The 22,687-nt window shown below is 40.8% G+C and overlaps 1 protein-coding gene across 1 annotated transcript in view; it reads right to left on the reverse strand.

Annotated features, from left to right (window-relative positions):
* CEP350 (centrosomal protein 350) overlaps positions 1-22,687 on the reverse strand; it is a 160,679-nt gene that overhangs the window by 35,251 nt on the left and 102,741 nt on the right. Inside the window, 3 exon segments of the mRNA XM_008166589.4 lie at positions 5,056-5,200; positions 6,501-6,712; positions 8,986-9,185. Coding sequence (XP_008164811.2) covers positions 5,056-5,200; positions 6,501-6,712; positions 8,986-9,185 — 557 coding nt within the window.

Consider the following 22,687-nt stretch of genomic DNA (forward strand, 5'->3'; position numbering starts at 1 on the left):
ATGTTAATTAAGGCCCAAATTCAGGTTTTGTATAAAGCAAGTTTCTACAAAGCCTAACAAAGGAATCTGTTGCCATGACATTTGAAAAATTTTAATGAATTTTTTTTAAAGGAATAGCTTTCCTCTAAAGTGTTTTCAAGTATTGATAGCACATATGAACCTGAAATAGATTATAAACAAACACGAAATTGACTATTCTATTTTCATGGTTCAAGCTGACAAAAAAATGCAGAAGTGGAAACAAATGGTGAGAAGTAAATTAATTTTTAAAAAGTCTTTATTTATCTCAGGCATCAGTTACACATGCAAATAAATCTGCAATATCTATTTTTAACTCGACAATGTCTTTTTAATAAACCAAGATGATTTTACATATGTCACATGTTGCGGGAAAAAGGGCAACAATGAAGACCAACATTAGAATGCAGTGATACATCCCCAAATCCCTCCTCCAGCTGACACCGGTCTTAGTCTCTCTGTCATATTTTAAAATTACCAAATACTTGAAAGACTATTTATTTCAAAAAAGCTCATTATGCTCACTGTTGGCCCCCCATATTCATTATTTTTAATCTATTCATACTGATATGTTTATTTGGTTTTCTCTGTTTCAACTTTAAGAGAATTTTATCAAGTTATTGCATGTTTTAATTATGTTGCAGTGCCCTGCAGGTTGCACGCTATTAAAAATTAATCAGTGTGAATGTGTTTATTTTATGTATTCATTTTTATAACAAAATGGAAAACACTTGTCCTGACAAGTCCTGATATTTTCTAGTGCACACAAAAGCTGTTATAAGAACATTATTAAGGTTGCAAAGTCAAACACTGAAAAGCTAGGAAATGTCAGAATTAAGGTTGCCTATGCAACCTCAATTTGGTCCATTTTGCTTATTCTTTATGATACATGTTTAACTTACATGATTACACACTATTTTTTTCCATGTAACCCCCACCTCATTCAGTGTACAGGATGGACCTGCTGTGGAGAGGGACCTGCTGTGGGGATATGTAGAGGACCCCTGCTTCATTTGTTGCAGAAGTTGGAAGGTCTGCAGTGAATGAGGCAGGGGATTGCAGAAAAAGAAGGGATGATCTCATGGTTAAAGGCAATGAAATGCTGGCCCAGAGAACTGAATTCTATCCCTGCCTCTCCCACAGAGTTCCTGTCACTTCAGGCAGGTCACTTAAACCAAACTTCTCACAGGTGGTCACTAATTAGATATTCCTCATTTTCTGGGTGCCTAATTTGAGACCCTGGAGGTTTGATTTGCAGAAGTGCTGAGTGCTCACAGCTGCAACTGAAGTCAATGAGAGCTGTGCTTTGAGCATAGAAAGTGCTATGTAATGAAAAGTACTCTGAAAAACAGGTCCTAGATGCCTCAAACTGGGCACCCAAAATTAGTGGACACCTTTGACCTTACTGTCTGTGCCTCACTTCCCCATCTGTAAAATGGGGGATAATACCACCTTCTCTTCGCACAGGGAAGTTGTAAAAATGACGTTTGTGAAGTATTCTGATACTATGTGATGAGCACTACAGTACAGTCCATGAATGAATTAATAATTCTGTCTTCAGAGCAGGGTTTGAATAGTGTCCAGCAAATGAGTCTTAAGGCCACACAATGCACAATGAAAATAAAATAAAATATTGAATAGCTGCTCATTACATGAGCACCTTCCATCCTGTTCACTTGTGGAGGCAGGAGTCATGTGGAAAAAATAGTACATGATCATGTAATTAAAGACTGTATCATAATGCATACACACGAGGAAGACAAATTAAGGGTGCACAGGCAACATTAATTCTGGCTTTTCCTAGCTTCTGACTGCTTCACTGTGCAACCTTAATTCATAGATTCATAGACTAGGACTGGAAGGGACCTCGAGAGGTCATCAAGTCCAGTCCCCTGCCCTCATGGCAGGACCAAATAGACATTTATCTAACCTACTCTTAAATATCTCCAGAGATGGAGATTCCACAACCTCCCTAGACAGTCTATTCCAGTGTTTAACCACCCTGACAGTTAGGAACTTTTTCCTAATGTCCAACCTAAACCTCCCTTGCTGCAGTTTAAGCCCACTGCTTCTTGTTCTATCCTTAGAGGCTAAGATGAACAAGTTTTTTCCCACCTACTTATGACCCCCTTTTAGATACCTGAAAAGGGCTAGCATGTCCCCTATCAGTCTTCTCTTTTCCAAACTAAATAAACCCAATTCTTTCAGCCTTCCTTCATAGATCATGTTCTCTAGACCTTTAATCATTCTTGTTGCTCTTCTCTGGACCCTCTCCAATTTCTCCACATCTTTCTTGAAATGCGGTGCCCAGAACTGGACACAATACTCCAGTTGAGGCCTAACCAGCGCAGAGTAGAGCGGAAGAATGACTGCTCACAACACACCTGTTAATGCATCCCAGAATCACGTTTGCTTTTTTGCAACAGCATCACACTGTTGACTCATATTTAGCTTGTGGTCCACTATAACACCTAGATCCCTTTCTGCCATACTCCTTCCTAGACAGTCTCTTCCCATTCTGTATGTGTGAAACTGATTGTTCCTTCCTAAGTGGAGCACTTTGCATTTGTCTTTATTAAACTTTAATGTTCTTGTGTGTAGCTTTTTTGTGTGTGATCTCCTAGATTTTTAAAAGGCAAGCTGAAAAACTGCAAATTCCATCATGTGGCATCAGACTGCCACTCACATAGGTCATCAGCAGGGCTGGAACTGTTGATACACCACAGAAACCTCTTCCCTTTGAGCTAACAGAGTAACTGATAGCATCAGTAGGTTGTCATCCTCTATATGGACCAGCACTAAAGGGAGATGAGACACTTTGCCAGTGGGTTCTACAGATACGACTGACAGCAGAGGAAAAGTGAGACTTAGGGATCTTGGGTTCTAGTCCAAGCTCTGGAAGGGAGCATGTCTAGTGGGCACAGATTCTTCTGTCCCTTCAACCTTGTCTCAGTCCCATCTCTTTCCCCCCTAGCACCTTGTCCCAGTCCCATTCTCTTCACTTAGCCAGTCGAAGTCTTCAACCCTCAGGCTTCTCCTCCCAGTCCCAGTGGCCTTGCCCAGTCAGTCCTAGAATCCCTTCTGGACTCTTCATCCCAATTCTCCCCCTCCAGACTCCTTGTCCAAGTCTTCCCCCACAAGCACCTTACTCCCAGTCCCATTTTATCACCAGTCCCAGTCCCCCCGCCCTGTCTCTCTTCCTCCCTCTGTATCCCCATTAGCTTTCAATCCCAGTCTTCCTCCCTGGGCTCTTTGGCCTATCTCAGTGTCTCTCTCCAACCTTCTAGCTCCTTATAGCAGTTGTTTTACCCAGCCACTCCCAGTTCTCTTGCCTCAGAACTTTTGGAGATCCTAGCTGCTAAACTAGGGGTCTCAAACACCGCGGGCCGCATTGTGGCCTGCCATAGGCGCCGACTCCACCAGCAGCCAAGCTCTCCCTCTCCCCCCGGGCGCCACGTCCCTGCTCCTCCGCCTACTTCCCAGGTCTTCCTGTTGCCAAACAGCTGTTTGGCGGCGCTTAGGACTTTCCAGGAGGGAGGGGGGAGGAGCGGGGACCCGGTGCACTCAGGGGAGGAGGCAGAGAAGAGGCGGGGCCGGGGTGGGGATTTGGGGAAGGGGTTGGAATAGGGGCAGGGAGGGGGCGGGAAGAGGCGCGGCATTACAGTTTAAAAAAAGTTAACACATTGACTTTTAATAGCATACTATATTACTCTTCATTTTTTTTCATTTTTGACTATACTTTTGTATTGTTGTATGAAAAGGTTTCAGTGATGTAGCCCTCGGGCCAATGTACTAGTCCTTATGTGGCCCTCGTGGTGATTTGAGTTTGAGATCCTTGTGCTAAACTCTAGGAAGTCTCTATTGAGCATGTGTGTATTGATTTTTCCAATGCTTATAACTTGGCCAAATTTGGGTGGATTTCCATAGGGAAGGAAAAAAGGCATATTCTTAACACAAAGGCAACCCCTCTGTCAAATTTCAAGTCTTTGCTCCAAAGTCCTTGCTCTACAGCTTCTCAAAAAAGTGCGCCAGAATTTTTCTACATGGGCAAAACAATGTATTTTTCCCTAGCCTTGATTTCAGAAACACCAGAACCATTTTGGCTTAAATTTTCTAAGAAAATTCAGTCTGAAGCAGATATCCAGCATGGAAAATTGCAGCCCGAACGGTTAAAGTTTGTCAAAACTGCAAACAACCAAACACACGGTCTTATAATGGAAATATCAGGCAACCTTAATAGGTTGGTATTACCAGCTCCACCTGTAATATACTATGCCAGGTGTTAACTTTTTTGCATTGGCGGTGGCCGACACTTTCTGCTGTTTGTATAGAAGTGCACACATTCTAAATTCAGGATTAATTTTAATGCAAGTCATTTGCTGTTAGAGGAATTTTGCTTCAATTTCCTCCTTTTCCATTTTTTAAAAACAATTCCTTACTGGTAAAGGTTGTCAGGTAGAGCAACTAAGAGGATGATAAACTACATCCTACAGAGCAGATGAAGCACAGACATACAACCCCAGTGCAAGCTTCCCTACAATGAAGGTGGCATTCTGATGCTCACAAACTGCAGAATATCCCTAGGTATGAATAACTAAGTCAAAGTGTTCTGAACGGGGTTCCCCAAGTCAGTAACATCGGCTTCAATAAAAGTGAACTGATGAATAAAACAACATGTTTAAGATCTCATTCATATCAGTGGGCGTGCGTGTTTAAGTACACAAACTCAATATGGTTTAAAACAAAGAATCTGAAAGATCATTTCCTCCAACTTCTAAGACCAGATTTTCAGGCTCTGTATTGCTTCTAGAACAGTTAATGACATCACAATTTAGGAAACTTTGTTCATTGCTGTACACTGAAGTGATCAACTTTAATATAAAAACCTTCCCACAGAATCCTGAAGTCACTGCAATTTCAAATATTTTCAGTTTACTTAATTAGATTTATGAGTTAATTTACTGGGTTGCAAAAACAAAGAATATGAGAAATGAATTTAAACACAAGACAATGTATTCTTGATATCTTCAATCTTACCTGACTGTGTCATGGATAAAGACTCATCAGACCAACTGTGGGATACTTGATGGGATTTCACAGGTAAATGCAGCTGCCCTCCAGTTCTGTGGCTTCCTTTGATGGAATCCTGCTTTGACATAGATGTACTGCTTTTGGAAGGAGACTGTTCAAAGACGAAAGAAAATAAGTAACTACTTGTGAAGCTTAATTTAAAAGTATGAGATCACTGTCAACAAGAGTTAATTACAAGGAAAGAAAGTATTCTCTAGTCATAAATCTTTAGCAACAACAAATAGCTAACTACCTATCCAGATACATTAACAAAAGCTTTATCTTTCTCAGTGTATTATGTATCAGAACAAAACTACCTAAAGTAGCAAAAGCTGACATTTATCTTGAGCCTGGACCTCAGTAATTCTGCCTTACATGGTCTAGTTTATTGCTATACAAGAAAACTTGTATGCTTCAGATTAGAATATTTGTTGATGCAACCACACTTTTGTAAAAACTGTTGCTAACTATACCTGCTAAACTGAAAGGACATCTCTCAATATGAGGAAGTGCAAGGCATTACCCTACATCAACCACCACAACACAGGCTCAACTTCCAGCCAGGCAAAACTTCTCTTAAGGGCAGATTCTCTTCCAGATATCTATTTACAGCACTAACAGTATGCTTGTCACAGCCCTTTTACCCAGACAGAACACAACCTTTGGCACATTAGATGTTATACTGCACTAGCTCTTCAGCTGCACATTCTAAATGGACTTTCCCAGAGGAAAAAGTGTTTGTAAAACTCAATGCAAGTCGAGATGAGCAGTGTCTCCACAGACAGTGGCTGACACAGCATCTTTAGCCTCACAGCTTCATCCAGGTATAAAGCCCAGATAACAAGAATTACCATGATGCAACTTACAAAGCCAAGCAGACATAATACTTTGAACAGAGCAGAAAGCCAGAATTATCTAGCAAGCTGGCATTATATGTTGTAACCTGCAAGACTATGTGTGAGGCACAGCTGTATTCCTGATGCTATGGAATATCTACAAACACTTCATAATGCATTACTCAAATCAAAATCATAGTATTAGCTTCCTGTGCCTGATATAATCGTGAGAAACTATCATCCATCCAAACCATACTGGTATGCTGGGCTAGCATTCCACTGATTATGCTGCGTAGCCCCACTGGCACATTCAAAATCTGTTGTAAGTCTGCACACAAGTTAAAAATGCTTAACTGACCCCATTCCCAAATAATTTTTTCCCCTAAAGATTTTAAAGAAAGTATGTGAGTGCAATATTTATTGACAGCCTCAGATATAGCATTACAGCTATGAAAACAGTTTAATCTCTGTGTAGAAAGCTTTAAATGGCTACTAGAAAGTTTATTTTCTACTTCTCTTCTGATGGTTCTTTACTAGTACTAGAACATGTAAGGGTAAAGGATAAAGTTCACTCACAAGCTTGCCTGGCGAGGTAGCAGACTCTAGATCCTGTGAGTAAACCATTTCTTCAGTAAGTGTACTATGATCTGGGCTTACGGGCTTCCCTTGGTCCACAGCCTCTGATTGGACAGGTTCACCAGCTGGACTGCCTAGTTCTTCTGGGACAGAGCTTTCACTGTTTACACGAGTATAGGAAAGCAATGGAGACTCCTCTTCACTGGCTGTTTCTGAAATGAGACAGTGGAGGTAAAAGAGCACACAGTATAGTCAGCCAAGCAAGAACTTGCACTATTTACATGCATCTAAGGTAGTTTTGATTACTGCATTTGATCAAACAAAATCAGTCACAAGCTGTGTTTAAATGCCAGATTGTACAGTAAAGAAACAAGGTGGGTGAGGTAATATTTGCACCAATTTCTGTGGGTGAAAGACAAGCTTTCAAGTTTACACCATTCTGATTGCATAGTGTTACTTCACATTATATGGTATTGAATTGTTTAACAAGGAGATATTTAATTAAGGAATTTCAATAAAACAAAATGCCAAATGTTAGTAGTGGCTGCTGGATGCCTAAAACAAAGGGATTTCAGCATATTCTAAATTAACATTTTCCAAAAACTCTGTGGTTCTTGAACATCTTCCAACATCCCCCAAACTATTCAATTACAACCTTCAGCAGTCATGGAGGTAGTGAAGTCAACTGCCAGAAACCAATGCTGGAGCATGGAATCTGCCTATGGAAATAATTCCTCACCCCTCAACAATATTGCATGGTTAGCTGTGCTTGGTTGAAAACCAAATCCTGAGTTCAAAATTCAATTCTATGCTTCCCCTGAAACAGTTGTGGACAAACCTAAAACAGGGGAAACAATGGGAAAATGCTTCTTGCACTATTTTAGATGTTATGATTTCATCAACTCTTGGCAGATGACAGACAGAATCCAGAAATCAGGACTGAGTTATAAAATTCCTGTTTTCTAACTTTTATAGGATATAGAGTACTATTGAAAAAAGCCTTAGAAAATTACTCAATATTGGGGCAGAGGCTGGGGAAAGGAATCACCTTAGTCCATTCTCCAGGCTGACTGTGCTTCAACCCTGGTAGGTAGATAAAATTAGTGGAGGGAATACAAATACATTTACTTTTTACATTCAACACATTGGAGTTTTTGTTCACTAAAACTTTATATTTCACCATTCTTTTTTAATTGTCATAGAGCTGTGTGACGTTCAAGTGGGAGTTTGCAATGATGGGTGAAAATGACCATAACACTTAACTGCCTCATAGATTCGAAAGATGTGCTTTATTTGGTGAGGGGAGAAAGGAAAATTAAGATCCTCTGGGACAATCCTTGAAGATACCAGTATTTTCTTCACTTAGACTCCCTGCCCTCTATACCTCATGCTGAAGCGACAAACTGCCATAGGAAGACTGAATGAGACTCGTTTTGGGAGCTGCATCGAAGCAAGTTTATTTTGCATACAGAAGAACCTTTCATACAAACTGCATCCAAAAATACTTTAGTCATGTATAGTTGCAGAGTTAATAAAATAGCAAGAGAAAATAAAAGTCAAAGGCAGGGAAGATAAACAGCTTTTCACTGATCTGAAATACAAACTGTGAGGCAGGAGAAGGCTCCCTCTGATGGCAGGAATCGCAATGGTAGTAAGATGGCTGGTAGGGAGATGGAAGAGAACAGTACTGAAGTGGAAAGGGGATTTAAGAGTGAATGTCTGTGAAGCAGGCTGGGTGAAAGACCATGGTATTTGTGTTTTAAAAAGAAAAAAATAAAATTTAAACTGGATCCTGAAATATATGAATGATGTGTCCACGCTTCTCTGTACACACGAGATGACAGGCAGTAGACAGTGGCATTGTACAAATACTAAAGTTTGGAGAGCTGGTACCTGGAGCCAATAGAGTTGCAGCAGTTAAGGCAAAAAGATAAAGGTCTGGATTAGAACAACAGAGACAAAGAGAGGCACCGAGACACATGGATAAAGTTGCAGAGGCTGTTTCAGGTGTATTTCAAGATATAACATGTAGAATATAAAGAAGGGTACAGCGTCAAAGATGTCACCAAGATAAGGCTACTGGAGGCCAAAAGCTTTGAGTTGAGGAGAAGATGGAGTGGCGCTTGAGAAAGCTTGTCTTGTATAAGAGAAGCAATTCTATCAGAGGTATTTAGCTCTGGAAAGTTGAAACAAAGCAACACATTTACTTGGTCAATGCAAGAAGTGAGGGTGAACAAAGTCATTAAAGATATGTGTTGAATATCAACGTAAAAGTGGTAGCTAAGGTTAAAGGTGATAAGAGGTAGAAGATAATAAAGAGCAGAGGACAGAACACAATTCTGTGTCCAGAGAGGAACAATCACCACCACACATCAATAAAATACAAAAATATGAGCTTACCAGAGGCTAATAGTTTATGATATGCTATGTTTTGCCCCAGTCATTATTTGCACTGGGTCACTCTTTGAGCAGGACATGGTTTTACCTTTGGGCTCAGCTCTCTGGTCCCCCAGTTCCTTCTTGGCTGTTTTTGTTTTGAGTCTTTCTTTGTCCCAAGCAGCTAAGGCTTGTTTCTCCATCCGACGTATCTCTGCTTCCTCTGCATCTAGACGGCGCTTCCACTCCAGCAGTTCTTCAGCATGTTGTCGCCGCTGCATCAGCTTCTGTTCTCGCTTAGTCAGGAACCTGATAAACATATCAGAAGACAATGGGAAAACAGTCTACCACAGCCAAAAGACCCAATGGCAAGATGCTCTATCATCACAATGTATAGACGTGTATAAATAGAAATAATTTTCTAAGACAATATCAATGTTGTGACGTTCCATAGATCTCCAAAAAACTATATAATAAAAGGAGGCAAGTGACTTATTGTTACTACCCTGTAGGACTTATTGCTGTTCATTGACAAATTATGTAGAACAGCACAGAAAAAAATCAGAAGCGTAACAGGTGTCTTCCAATTCACATCTTTCCGCACATTTCCTTTCTATAAGAAGTGGGCAAGTCTTTAATGTAAAAACTATGATGGCAAATTCTTAATGTATTAAGAGGCCCACCACCGTTTTGAATTCTTTAAATGCTTGTTCCCTTCAAAGAGGTTTCAAGCTTGACCTAGTACCAGGCCCACTAAGCAGAAAGCCAACAAAGACATAATTAAGTTCTGGTCACTTAGGATAACTCTGAGGCCCAGCTTTTATAATACAGTATGATAAGCAGATCACTAATCTGGAGGGAGCTAATCACCTATACATTTTGAGGATTTTAAATACTGTAGTTATACATAGAAGGGTTACTCACCAGTAACCAATTTGAACAGATTGTCTGTAGTGGTCCCCACTCCTGGGCATGCAAAAAGGCTGTTGACATTAAATCAGAAAGAACCCTCTAGAAAATAGTGACCATTGGGATCTTGAGCATTCTTTTTCAAGGATCCCAACATTCTCCCAACTGTCCTCACTGGTATAGAAGATACTGCAATCCTAAATGTCTCAAGTTCTTTCCAAATACACAAGCAACCACAAGAAGAGAGCATATGGTTCCATACTGACAATCCACTTGAAGAATTATAGGTACTGATAAGTAACCCTTCTTTTAATATTGTCTGTCTGGGTCCCTGCTCTTGGAAATGGTGTCTTCGCATGCTTTCTTCCTTCAGTTAACTACACGGAAGCTCCAAAATAAAAAATTAGATTTTCTGAATAATTATATGAAGATATATTTTCAGAAGCCATCAGACATCCAGGGTGTGCCACAGCTTCTCTTTCCTGCATTGTGAAATGGAGGTAGAAGGAAGGTAGAACTAGATCTTGGGCTCTGTGGAACACTGACCACCTTTGAAGGGGATGAATTTCTCCTCGATTCTCAGTATTATTTTGTCCTTGGGGACATATTTATAATTCACATGTAAAGTACTCAGAATCTCTTATACTTGGCATGGAGATGTGATTGGTATCATTAAACACACTAAGACTAAATCAGTATAGAGAAACTTAGTTTAATTGTGCAAAGGGATGTGAAATGAGGGGTTTTAAGATTAAATTGAGACTCCATGTTGGACATATTAACCTCTTTGGAAGTCTGAGTTTCTTCAGTACTTTGGAAAAAATATGATATGATACATGTTGCTGGCCTACAAGTGATCCCTCTACCTGGCAGCAAATAACTGAATTTAGGGCCTATGTATATACCTTTAAGGTCCTAGTACAAAACCGCTGGATAGGGCATCTTGAGGGAACTGTAATTGACAATACTTGGATCACCATGGAGTCCACATTTGTTTCTTCACCAAGACTGTTTAACGTTTTATTCCCTGTTTTCAATTATGCATGTCATAGCCATTCCAGTTAGTCAAGTAGGTCCTTGACCCAGAAACTTTGACCAATTAGGTGACAATGACCTCATTACGATAACTACCTCTGTCTTGCTTCATTCAGCAGCCAGGCTGATGCGTTTCAAATTCCCAGTTCTTTGTGGCTGACTGGATTCCAGAAGTACAAGTCCAGTTGTCATAACAGTCAAAAGGTAGTTAGGTAAATGCATGAGCAGTGAAAACCAGAGTCTCATCTTCCAATGGGGTGCTAGAACACTTCCATACCAGCATCCATTTCCTGGACACCATGATTAGCTTAAATAATGGAACCCTACAAACGACTATACACAAGAAACCCACTGATCACCACACTTACCTCCACAGATCCAGCAACCATTCCAGACACACCAAATAATGTGTTATTTACTAGGCACTCAGATATCACATAATTTGCTCCAAAGAGAAAGTCCAAGATGCACACCTAAACACATTTAAAGTGTGCCTTCACTAAACAAGGACACTCCACCAGAGAAGTAGATCACATCATGGAAAGGGCCACCCAAAAACACTGGGAGAACCTATTTCAATACAGAAAAGAAAAAAACCCTGTCCGCACACCCCTAGTTGTTACTTACTACCCCACACTGAAACTCTTATGGGGTATCATCAAACAGTCACAACCCATTATTTGATAGGGACACATCCTGAAAGAAATCCTTCCTGAACCCCCTTCTTCTGGCCTTCAAACAACCCACCAACCTTGCCCAGCTCATCATCAGAAACATGCGCCCCATAGACCAGTACACGCCAACTCAAAGCGGCACCAGACCCTGCCAGAACAAGATGCAAAACCTCCAGACATATCTCCACTGTTATGATGATTATTATCCCTCACAACACATATTCAAGATTCATGGGTCCTACGTATGTTTGTCACATGAGGTGTACTTTATCCAGTGCATCTAATGCCTCATTAACAACTAAGTGGGTGAAACCAGACAATCACTGCACTCTTGAATGAGCTCTGATAGAAAAATGACAGAAGACGACAAAAATATCTTATCATCCATGGGGGAACATTTTTCACACAGCGATCACTCCTAAGGTGATTTTTCAGTACTTCTCCTCAAGGGAAACCTGCACAATACCTCCAAAAGGCAAGCCTGGAAACTTACATTCATAACTCTGCTAGCTACCAAAAAACATGCACTTAACAGGGACACTGGTTTTATGACTCATTACAACTATTTATAACACTGCACTGTTTGCTATCCTTAATTGCCCATTTCAAACCCTTTATCTAACCCTCAATAACCCACTTCATTTCAAGCGATGACCTCCAACACACTTATCCCTTCTGCTTAACTTGTATTTAGCTAAGACATTTTGCTTCCATCCCTCAGACCTGAGGTAGAGTTCTGTTTAGCTCAAGAGCTTATATCTTCCACGAACAGAAGTTGGTCGAATAAAAGATATTATATCACGTATGTTGTCTCATATTCTGGGACCAATAAGGCTACAAGACCACTGCAAACAATGGGGTGCCACTAAGATTATGTTCTCTGGCTCTCTATTTTCTGAATCATTTTTATTAGAAGGGGCACAGAAGGGAAAGTGTATAAAAACAGACCCTTTGGGCACTGCTGTGACAGGCATCTGTGGCAATCGCCTTTGAATAAAGTCAAGTATCGGGGGTAGCCGTGTTAGTCTATGTCCACAAAAACAACAAGGAGTCCAGTGGCACCTTGAAGACTAAGATTTATTTGGGCATAAGCTTTCATGGGTAAAAAAAACCACTTCTTCAGATGCATGGAGTGAAAATTACAGATGCAGACATTATATAATGATACATGAAGAGAAGGGAGTTACCTCACAAGTGGAGAACCAGTGTTGACAGGGCCAATTCAATCAGGGTGGATGTAATCCACTCTCAGTAATAGATGAGGAGGTGTCAATTCCAGGAGAGGCAAAGCTGCTTTTAGAATGAGCCAGCCACTCCCAGTCCCTATTCAAATTAATGATGTTAAATTTGCAAATGAATTTTAGTTCTGCTGTTTCTCTTTGAAGTCTGTTTTTGAAGTTTTTTTGTTCAAGTACAGCTACTTTTAAATCTGTTATAGAATGTCCAGGAAGATTGAAGTGTTCTCCTACTGGCTTTTGTATGTTATCATTCCCGATGTCCGATTTGTGTCCATTTATTCTTTTACATAGGGACTGTCCGGTTTGGCCAATGTACATGGCAGAGGGGCATTGCTGGCACATGATGGCATATATAACATTAGTAGACGTGCAGGTGAATGAGCCTCTGATGTGGTTGGGTTCTCTGATGGTGTCACCGGAGTAGATATAGGGACAGAGTAGGTAACGAGGTTTGCTACAGGGATTGGTTCCTGGGTTAGTGTTTCTGTGGTGTGGTGTGTAGTTGATGAGTATTTGCTTCAGGTTGGGGGGGCTGTCTGCAAGTGAGGACTGTCCTGCCTCCCAAGGTCTGTGAGAGTGAGGGATCGTTTTTCAGGATAGGTTGTAGATCGTTGATAATGTGCTGGAGAGGTTTTAGTTGGGGGCTGTACGTGATGGCCAGTGGTGTTCTGTTATTTTCCTTGTTGGGGCTGTCCTGTAGTAGGTGATTTCTGGATACCCGTCTTGCTCTGTCAATCTGTTTCCTCACTTCCCCAAGTGGGTACTGTAGTCTTAAGAATGCTTGATAAAGATCTTGTAGGTGTTTGTCTCTGTCTGAGGGATTGGAGCAAATTCGGTTGTATCTTAGGGCGTGGCTGTAGACAATGGATCGTGTGATGTGTCTTGGATGGAAACTGGAGACATGTAGGTAAGTATAGCGGTCAGTAGGTTTCCGGTATAGGGTGGTGTTTATGTGACCATCACTTATTAGCACTGTAGTGTCCAGGAAGTGAATCTCTTGTGTTGACTGGTCCAAGTTGAGGTTGATGGTGGTGTGGAAATCATTGAAATCCAGGTGAAATTCTTCAAGAGCCTCCTTCCCGTGGGTCCATATGATGAAGATGTCATCAATGTAGCGCAAGCAGAGGAGGGGCACTAGGGGACGAGAGCTGAGGAAGAGTTGTTCTAAGTCAGCCATAAAAATGTTGGCATACTGTGGGGCCATGCGGGTACCCATAGCAGTGCCACTGACTTGAAGGTATAAGTTGTCCCCAAATCTGAAATGGTTGTGGGTGAGGACAAAGTCACAAAACTCATCCACCATGTGTGCTGTAGCCTCATCAAGGATACTGTTCCTGACAGCTTGGGGTCCATCCTCATGTGGAATACTGGCGTAAAGAGCTTCTACATCCATGGTGACCAGGATAGTGTTTTCAGGAAGATCACCGATGCATTGTAGTTTCCTCAGGAAGTCGGTGGTGTCTCGAAGAAAGCTAGGAGTGCTGGTAGCGTAGGGTCTGAGGAGAGAGTCCAAATAGCTAGATAATCCTGCTGTAAGAGTGCTGATGCCTGAGATGCTGGGGCATCCAGGGTTTCCAGGTTTATGGATCTTGGGTAGCAGATAGAATACCCCTGGTCGGGGCTCTGGGGGGGTGTCCGTGTAGATTTGTTCCCGTGCTGTAGCAGGGAGTTTCTTGAGCAGATGGTATATTTTCTTTTGGTACTCCTCAGTGGGATCAGAGGAGAGTGGCCTGTAAAATGTGGTGTTGGAGAGTTGCCTGGCAGCCTCCTGTTCATAATCCAACCAGTTCTTTATGACTACAGCACCTCCTTTGTCAGTCCCTTTGATTACATTGGCCAAACAGGACAGTCCCTACGTAAAAGAATAAATGGACACAAATCGGACATCAGGAATGGTAACATACAAAAGCCAGTAGGAGAACACTTCAATCTTCCTGGACATTCTATAACAGATTTAAAAGTAGCTGTACTTGAACAAGAAAACTTCAAAAACAGACTTCAAAGAGAAACAGCAGAACTAAAATTCATTTGCAAATTTAACACAATTAATTTGGGCTTGAATAGGGACTGGGAGTGGCTGGCTCATTCTAAAAGCAGCTTTGCCTCTCCTGGAATTGACACCTCCTCATCTATCATTGGGAGTGGATTACATCCACCCTGATAGAATTGGCCCTGTCAACATTGGTTCTCCATTTGTGAGGTAACTCCCTTCTCTTCATGTGTCATTATACAATGCCTGCATCTGTAATTTTCACTCCATGCATCTGAAGAAGTGGTTTTTTTACCCATGAAAGCTTATGCCCAAATAAATCTGTTAGTCTTTAAGGTGCCACTGGACTCCTTGTTTTTTTTTTGTTTTTTTTTTTTTAATAAAAAGTGTTACCTTGCTGCTGCTACAAAACAGACCGATGTGTTAAGAGTCAATGAGCATATTATCGATTGGAACACAGCAGGATTCAGAGATAATTTTCCTGGTACAAGGTCTTCAGATTTAAAGCCAAATCACATAAATGATCAGCTAAACTGGACAGCCAGCTGGTTACTAGATTGCAAAAAGTTCCTCTGACCCCCATGGAACAGGATGAAGCTCAACTCCTTCAGCCCACCCTAATCTGTTTAAGTAGGCCACAGAGGTGACATTTGCTATCTTTTTCCAATTAAATAAGACAGTTACTTTTCAGTATATTTTAGTAACTGGTAAGAAAAGATTGGTAAGAAGCATAGAGTGGAATAAGATGGCGTAATCTTTTTGAAACCAACCTCAAACACCCATCTGTCTGAGGTAATTCCAACTCTATGATTCATGAAAAATAAAGAAAGAAGTTGGTTCCCTAAGCAGAAAGGAAAATAACGTGTCACATTTATTATCTTAAGGCTCTTGTATGCATTTTAAATTTGCTGCCTCAAAACCCGTACCTAGATGAGGGGTTGCCAAACTATATGGCTCATGTACCATGGGTAGTAGGAGCTTGATATTCCGTCCATTCACTTCATACATTTTTTTTTAAATTGGTGGTACATGAACCAATAAGCTTTGGGAGCCACTGGCACAGACCACCAAGCTGTAGATAAGTTCCTTTATCTCTGCTAACTAAATTTTTTTCTGCTAGAATGACAGTTTCTGATGGTGGTTTCTCGAAGTGTTCAGATGATTGCTCTGCTGCACCTGGATACTGGAAAGTTAGCTTTTTCCTGTAGGAGGATCAATCCAGTCAAAAATTTCCAAGACGACCTAGAATCTTTCTCTCTTCCATTATATAATCTGTCTTCTCATTAAATATGTGGAGAGGCCTCAAAAGGAAGGTATTTCTACTTGCTAGAACATCTTGTGGAATGTCTGGGCTCCTTAGACATAATTCATTGCTAAGTCACTGCCATGACTACCAAGTGAGTTGAATCTAAGGAATCAAGCCACATGAGAGACATGCTTTGGCTCCTTTTGATCTTCAGGCACAACCTACCCTGGCTTCTTTTTTCAACTATTTTGGAAGCCGGTCCATTAATAGGAGAAGTCTGTCCCAGGCAAGAAATTGTACTGTTCCAATATCACTTGATGAATCCTTATTCTCTTCTGAAGCACAGCAGAGGAATACAATTACTTCCCCAACATTCTGATCATGATGGGTTAACCCTTCTTTGCTTTGTTTTCTTATTAACTGCCACAATAAGAGTTCTGGGATTTGGTGATTATCAGCAGGGTTAAATGTCTGTGGGATAGAGGTGGATGATAGTTAGAGGTTCTCAGAAGGAATAAGGGGATAGTTGCTGTGTTCTGCTAGAGCTGAATGATAGTAAACAAGTGGTGCAATGACATTCCATGAATTATCCAAATTTAAATATACAACTCCTCTGCCATTCTGCTCAATAACTCCTGAAACTTCCTAAAGTCATCAAATGGAGACATAAAAGGATGGTATGTATGCACAGACTCATCAGTTGAAGAGGATGAAGCAGCAGCTACTTGAATGATTATTCTCTATTTCTTCTTTCTCCTCCACTCAGGGGAAAAGGATTGAGATTGTTGGGCTAACAGGTCCAAGGCCATGTGGATCTCTTATGGTTATTTCAGAAGGATTTTGCATAAATGCCTGATAGGTTTGAGAACCTTGGAGCAGACCTTAAACTGCATCCTAGCTTGATCTTCAGAGAGGCCAAAGCCTCCATAACTTATTTCAGGAATCTATAAAGGACCAAGAGAAACATCATGTGTCTTCTCCTCTTCCTTCCAAGAGAGGGAATAGTGGTATCTCAGCCTAGTGAGCACTCTTGTCCTTGAGGCATTCTTGAACCCAGTGATTTCTCAAGTTGGACTTCTAGGCATCTTTAGACTCTGAAGATATTCCAGACTCTTATTCATTAATACATTTAAGCTAAAATCAGATTAGCCTGTCGGACTTTCTTCAACATACATAGGTGGAACTCCCACTCTGAGTATTTTGGGAGGGGAAGTGGAGGAAATCTGCATAAAGCATATACCTCTGTGGGGAGTATCACTCACCCAGGAACTGGATACACTGTTCTGAATACAAAAATCTTTACTTCAACCTCAGATTCTTTTCAGACTCAGCCACTATGACAATGGAAATAAACGGAATCAAAAGAGCAGGAGCTGACAAAACCATGCCTACTGTATCAACACATGGATCCAAAGAATGACATGGAGAACCAATTAACCTGCCATAAAAATTAACAGCTACACAAACATTAACTATGATGACACTAGCTGAACAAGCCAAAAGAAGCCTAGAGAGAACAAGGGATTTGACCTTCAATCTACAGTGGTAAGAAAAAAGAAAGGGATGGGTAGGAACTGTAGTTCCTTTTACAACCTAGGGGATTCAATGGTCTGAACCACAAGAGAATATGCATACAACCTCAATATTTGCTATATTCTAAAGTGTTCCAATGTAACACCAGGTGTGCACATGCATCCTATAGAGCAGGGATCTCTAGAGAAAATAATCCAATGAAAACTAATACATACTAGGCAAGAGGGTTTTTTTTTTGTTTTTTGTCAGTGGGAAGTGGGGAAGAGAAAGGCATTCACACCACACCATTACTATTTTCAAAGGCTAACTGTGCTAATGCTGTATTTTTTAACCCATCAGTTCTGAAAGGTTAATAGAAACCATTGAATAAGGAAAACTTATTTGTGCAATTTAAAAAGTTAAATGTGGGGCTCTCTCCAAACACTGATGCAATAACTAAATAGAAGCTGAGGTGTACAGACTTGAAGCCCAGAGCTAGATAAAGTTTTCAATTACTGCTCCATTGCAGCAGCTCAATAATAAGCAGTCCATTTCATGTTCTTACCTACCGCTCAGGAAAATATATCAGCAATAGCAGATTAATTTGGAAACAGTGAGGAAAGTGTGTTGGAATTCTACTCTGATGAGGAGCCTCCCCTCCTGGCTGTTTAGGAATGAACAGAGCATGCTCTATCAAAGAGTACACCACTGAAAAAGGTGCAGTTACCTGACCAATTGGTTGTAGATATACAGCTGGAATTTGGGATGGAGGTTGGGAAAACAGACACTGAGAGAGGCCCAGTGGTGAGACGTAAAGACAGAGAAGAAGTAGTGAACAGGAGAGCAGTGTCTACAAAATAAGGAGGAAGAGTTTAAAACCAAGATATCAAAAAGACAGAAAGAACGAGAAAAGGAGAGCAGCTAACTAAGAATTTTAAAAATGTGTTAATATTACATGGATTACATCACCTCATCTTAAACAGAAAAATTGTATGTTGTCACTCCAAAGGCAACAGAACATAACTACTTCTATGCATAAAATGTAACAGTTGATTCTGTCAATTAAATGCAAGCTTCTTTTCATATTGTTATCTAGGTTAATTTCACCCCTAGATTTTGTTAATAATTTTGTTGCTTGTGTACAAGTTTCCATTTGCAGTTCTGTGCACACACCTCAATCCTGGGTCTTTAGCACCTCCTGCTATTCCAGTCCTCAGTAGAGGACTTGCTTGTTTTATGATATGGACAATAGTACTAGTCTGAGATCCCTAAACACATTTTCACTTGTAGGTTCAAACATGAATCAGACAATTTTTCCAAAGGTAAATGCCACTGATCTAATTAGTAGCACCACCTGGTTCAAAAATAGTGAAGCGATTCAGAAAAATAGCCTGAAATGTTCACTGGTCCATCTGTTTCTAGCTGGAATGCAAATGTTGCCATTTTTCATTCTCAGCAAAGTACTAACTTGGTCTCACATTTTTCAGGTTTACACACTGCCTGTTTCACTTAAAAGTACTAGAGTGCAACAAAATTGCATCCATATTACAAAATTCCTGAAGCTAGTTGGATGATAATACTTAAAATATAGTGTTGCCCCCACAAGTTATTCAGAGGAAAAAGCCATGCTACAGATAGCTCACTATTATAGTGTAAGGTAAGAAACATGTTAAGATAAAGCAAAAGATTAGGTTAGTTCCTCTATTTCCTATGGTGCATGGATGATTATTGTTGAAGCTGCATATGCAAAGGACACAAGGGGAAAAAAGTGTTAATTCTCTTTGACAGAGCATGCTCCTGTTCACATGCATACCACAAGGATTAAGACAGAACTCTTTTTCTCTTCCCTTCTTAGGGGAAGATAGGTACTGAAGCTGTCACAGAAGTGAGAAGAATCTCTCCTTTGCCACAGAGTACAGCAAGTCCAGCATTCTTTTACAGTCTGAAGTATAGCAGGCTTTTAAAGCCCTCTTCCTCCCCAGTTTGCCTTTAGTTAATTCTTATCATTCAGTTTCTTTCCCGCACCTTATGCAATTAGACTAATTCAATATTAGTTCTCTTTCAAGGGATGGCTTTCCCTTTCCCACCCGCAAAAATTCTGTCAATACTGTCTTGCTGTACAGCTTTGATTTAACAGTATTCTTTGCTACATCCTCGGGAGAACACTGCAGTCTGCAATGCTGGTTTTTATGAACAAATACAGTTTCAGAGCCATGTAGCAAAATATTATGTAAAAAAATAATCCATTTTGCATTATTTGGCAAAAATAAAAGTTTAATTTAAGTTTAAAGAAAGTGCTACTCCGCCCTAAACTTCTACCAAACACATACATAATCCACAACATAAGAAGTAATGAGATAACATTGGAACGATACATTAAACCACACAAAGGCACAATTTCCATTCTTACTGCTCAGAGCAGCAGTAAAGGAGGGAAACTATTCTGCTAGCCAGTCTTGAAAATTCTACTGAACTAGGGTAATTGTTTTGACTGGCACCTAAAATATCATTAGGCCTTTTCCTATCATCTTAAAGGTGGAACGTACTGTGTGTCACGGCTGAAGATTTTATAACAATTTTATAAGATTGCAATGGGGGTAGTTATCTGCCAGTAACTAACTCTCTTTTTCTGTAAAGATAAGCATTATTTAATGATCTACACTCCTGGAGAAAGAAGAGAGATGTCTAGTACAATACAAGATGAAAATTAAATATTACCAAAAAAAATATTGGCATAAAAATACTTCAATTAAAAAGTGTATCAGTCACCTATGATACTTCGTATAGAGCTACTGTGTTATCAAGGTATGTAAGTACAATTTCAAAATTCAAGAACTGTGAACCAATTCTGAATTATGGCGTCTGTCGCCACTGGAAATTTCATTCTTCTGATCAATCTGTCTGATTCTTAACCTTGAAGACTCAAAGACCTTCTTTTGTTCTGAGGAGAAAGTAGATTCAGGAGAAAAACCCTTTCTTTTTGGAGAACTCTGGAATCCATTATTGCCCATAAAAAGGATGCCCCCCCTCATTCTAAAAGGATTTGTCTATGTTAGGGCATATTTCAATCTCAACCATTCTTGTATAAAGATGGTCTTGGTTCAGCATGACTAACGTGTGAGGCACAGATCCTTAAGACTTCATAGTCAGTGTCTCAGTTGTCCTGAATGCTGTTTCTTCTTTAAAGAAGAGAACTGAAGTCTCAGGGCACTCAAAACTAATCAGTGGAGTCTGGGTAAGAAGACTTCCTTTTAGACCAGGGGTGGGCAAACTTTTTGGCCTGAGGGCCACATCTGGGTATGGAAACTGCATGGCAGGCCATGAATGCTCACAAAATTGGGGGTTGGGGTGCGGGAGGAGGTGAGGGCTCCAGCTGGGGGTTTGAGCTCTGGGGTGGGGCCAGAAATGAGGAGTTCAGGGTGCGGGAGCGGGCTCCTGGCTGGGGGGGGGTTGAGTGGGAGGACTCTGGCTGGGGGTGAGGGCTCTGGGGTGGGGCTGGAAATGAGGGGTTGGGGGGTGCATGGGGGTGCTCCGGGCTGGGACCAAGGGGTTCAGAGGGTGGGAGGGGGATCAGCACTGGGGCAGGGGGTTAGGGTGCAGGAGAGGGTCAGGGGTGCAGGCTCCGGGCGGCGCTTACCTCAAGCAGCTTTGAGAAGCAGCAATATGCCCCCCCCCCCGGCTGCTATGAGGAGGCGTGGCCAGGCGGCTCTGCGCTCTGCCCTGCGCTGCCCCTGCAGCTCCCATTGGCCACAATTCCTGGCCAATGGGAGCTGCGGGGGCGGTGCTTGGGGCAGGGTCAGCGTCAGCATGCAGAGCCCCTTGGCTGCCCCTACCCATAGGAGCCAGAGGGGGGACATGCCACTGCTTCTCAGAGCCGTGCGGCGTAGGGCAACCCCCAACCCTGTTCCTTGGCTGGAGCTCGAAGGCCAGATTAAAATGTCTGGAGGGCCGGATGCAGCCCCTGGGCTGTAGTTTGCCCACCCCTGTTTTAGACCCAAAGTGGGTAAAGAATGTGAAATCAGATTGACCTTCTGTCATGTTTTTTCCTATTATATGGGCCCCATTACTATCTGAGCTTTCATTACCATAGTTACTGAGAATCTAACATTGGGATGACTTATGCCCTTCCCCAGGCATTTTCAAGTATCCAATATGCTAATGAGTCATAGATATCTTGTCATTACAAGATGTGTAACATTTGATTCATGACCTTTTCTCTGGACCCATCATCTTGGGATAATAGATACAAAAAGAGAAAAAACAGCAGAAAATCTGCATAATATGGACTAAACTATAATTACCTTAACTAGTAACAAGTTTAAAGCTATTTACAGCAATTATTTTAAGTCTATTAATAGTGGTGACCCATAGTTAAAGGTCAAAAGAGAAGAGCTGAAGGCAGTTAGGACCACATATTTTTTATATGGTAACTTCAAGATAGTAGTTTAATATCCAAGATTAGTGGACACATGGAATCATATTAGTTAACTTTGTTTAGATGTATGTGGGACTTTTAAAGCAGAACAAGAAACTCCCATATTGAATTGCTTCTGCAGATTTTCAGTGAAGAATTCCATACTTGTATTTTACAAATATCTCATCTGTTCAGATCAGCTTGAGTTTGTCTACAAGCTCTGATTAAATTATCTTTCACATGCCCTTCAAGTTGCAGTCTTTGATGGCCTAAACATTTCTGACTTGAAAATGTGATACTTAACCAATAAAATAAGAAAAGGAACTAGTGGTTCTGCAACATTTATATCCTTTAACATATATACAATACAGACATTACACAAAGGCATGCCTCAAGGAAAAATTTTACTAACCATGAAGCAATGAATTTGCTCCATCATTACCTTGTACACCAGGAATGTAGAGCCATAGCTAATACCAATCTTTAGGGAATAAGGGTTATTTCACTGTGAAATTTATACCATCCAAAATTCCCTGAAGGAAGTTCTGGATCCGACAGAATCTCTTTATTCATTGTACTGCATCTACTGCCCTCCAATTAGGTTGTATCTCCTTTAAGCATGCATACTGTAAAAGCCATTTATAAAATAAAATAAAATAAAATAAAATAAAATAAAATAGGAAACTGAATTTAAATACCCCACCTTTTAGACTGTATTCTGCTTTCCAGTAAGTGCCTGTGGCTCACATGTTCTCAATTTTTCTCAGTGTATGGACCACATATTAACAGCAGG

This window comes from Chrysemys picta, chromosome 8, assembly GCF_011386835.1.
Source record: "Chrysemys picta bellii isolate R12L10 chromosome 8, ASM1138683v2, whole genome shotgun sequence".
NCBI lineage: Eukaryota > Metazoa > Chordata > Testudines > Emydidae > Chrysemys > Chrysemys picta.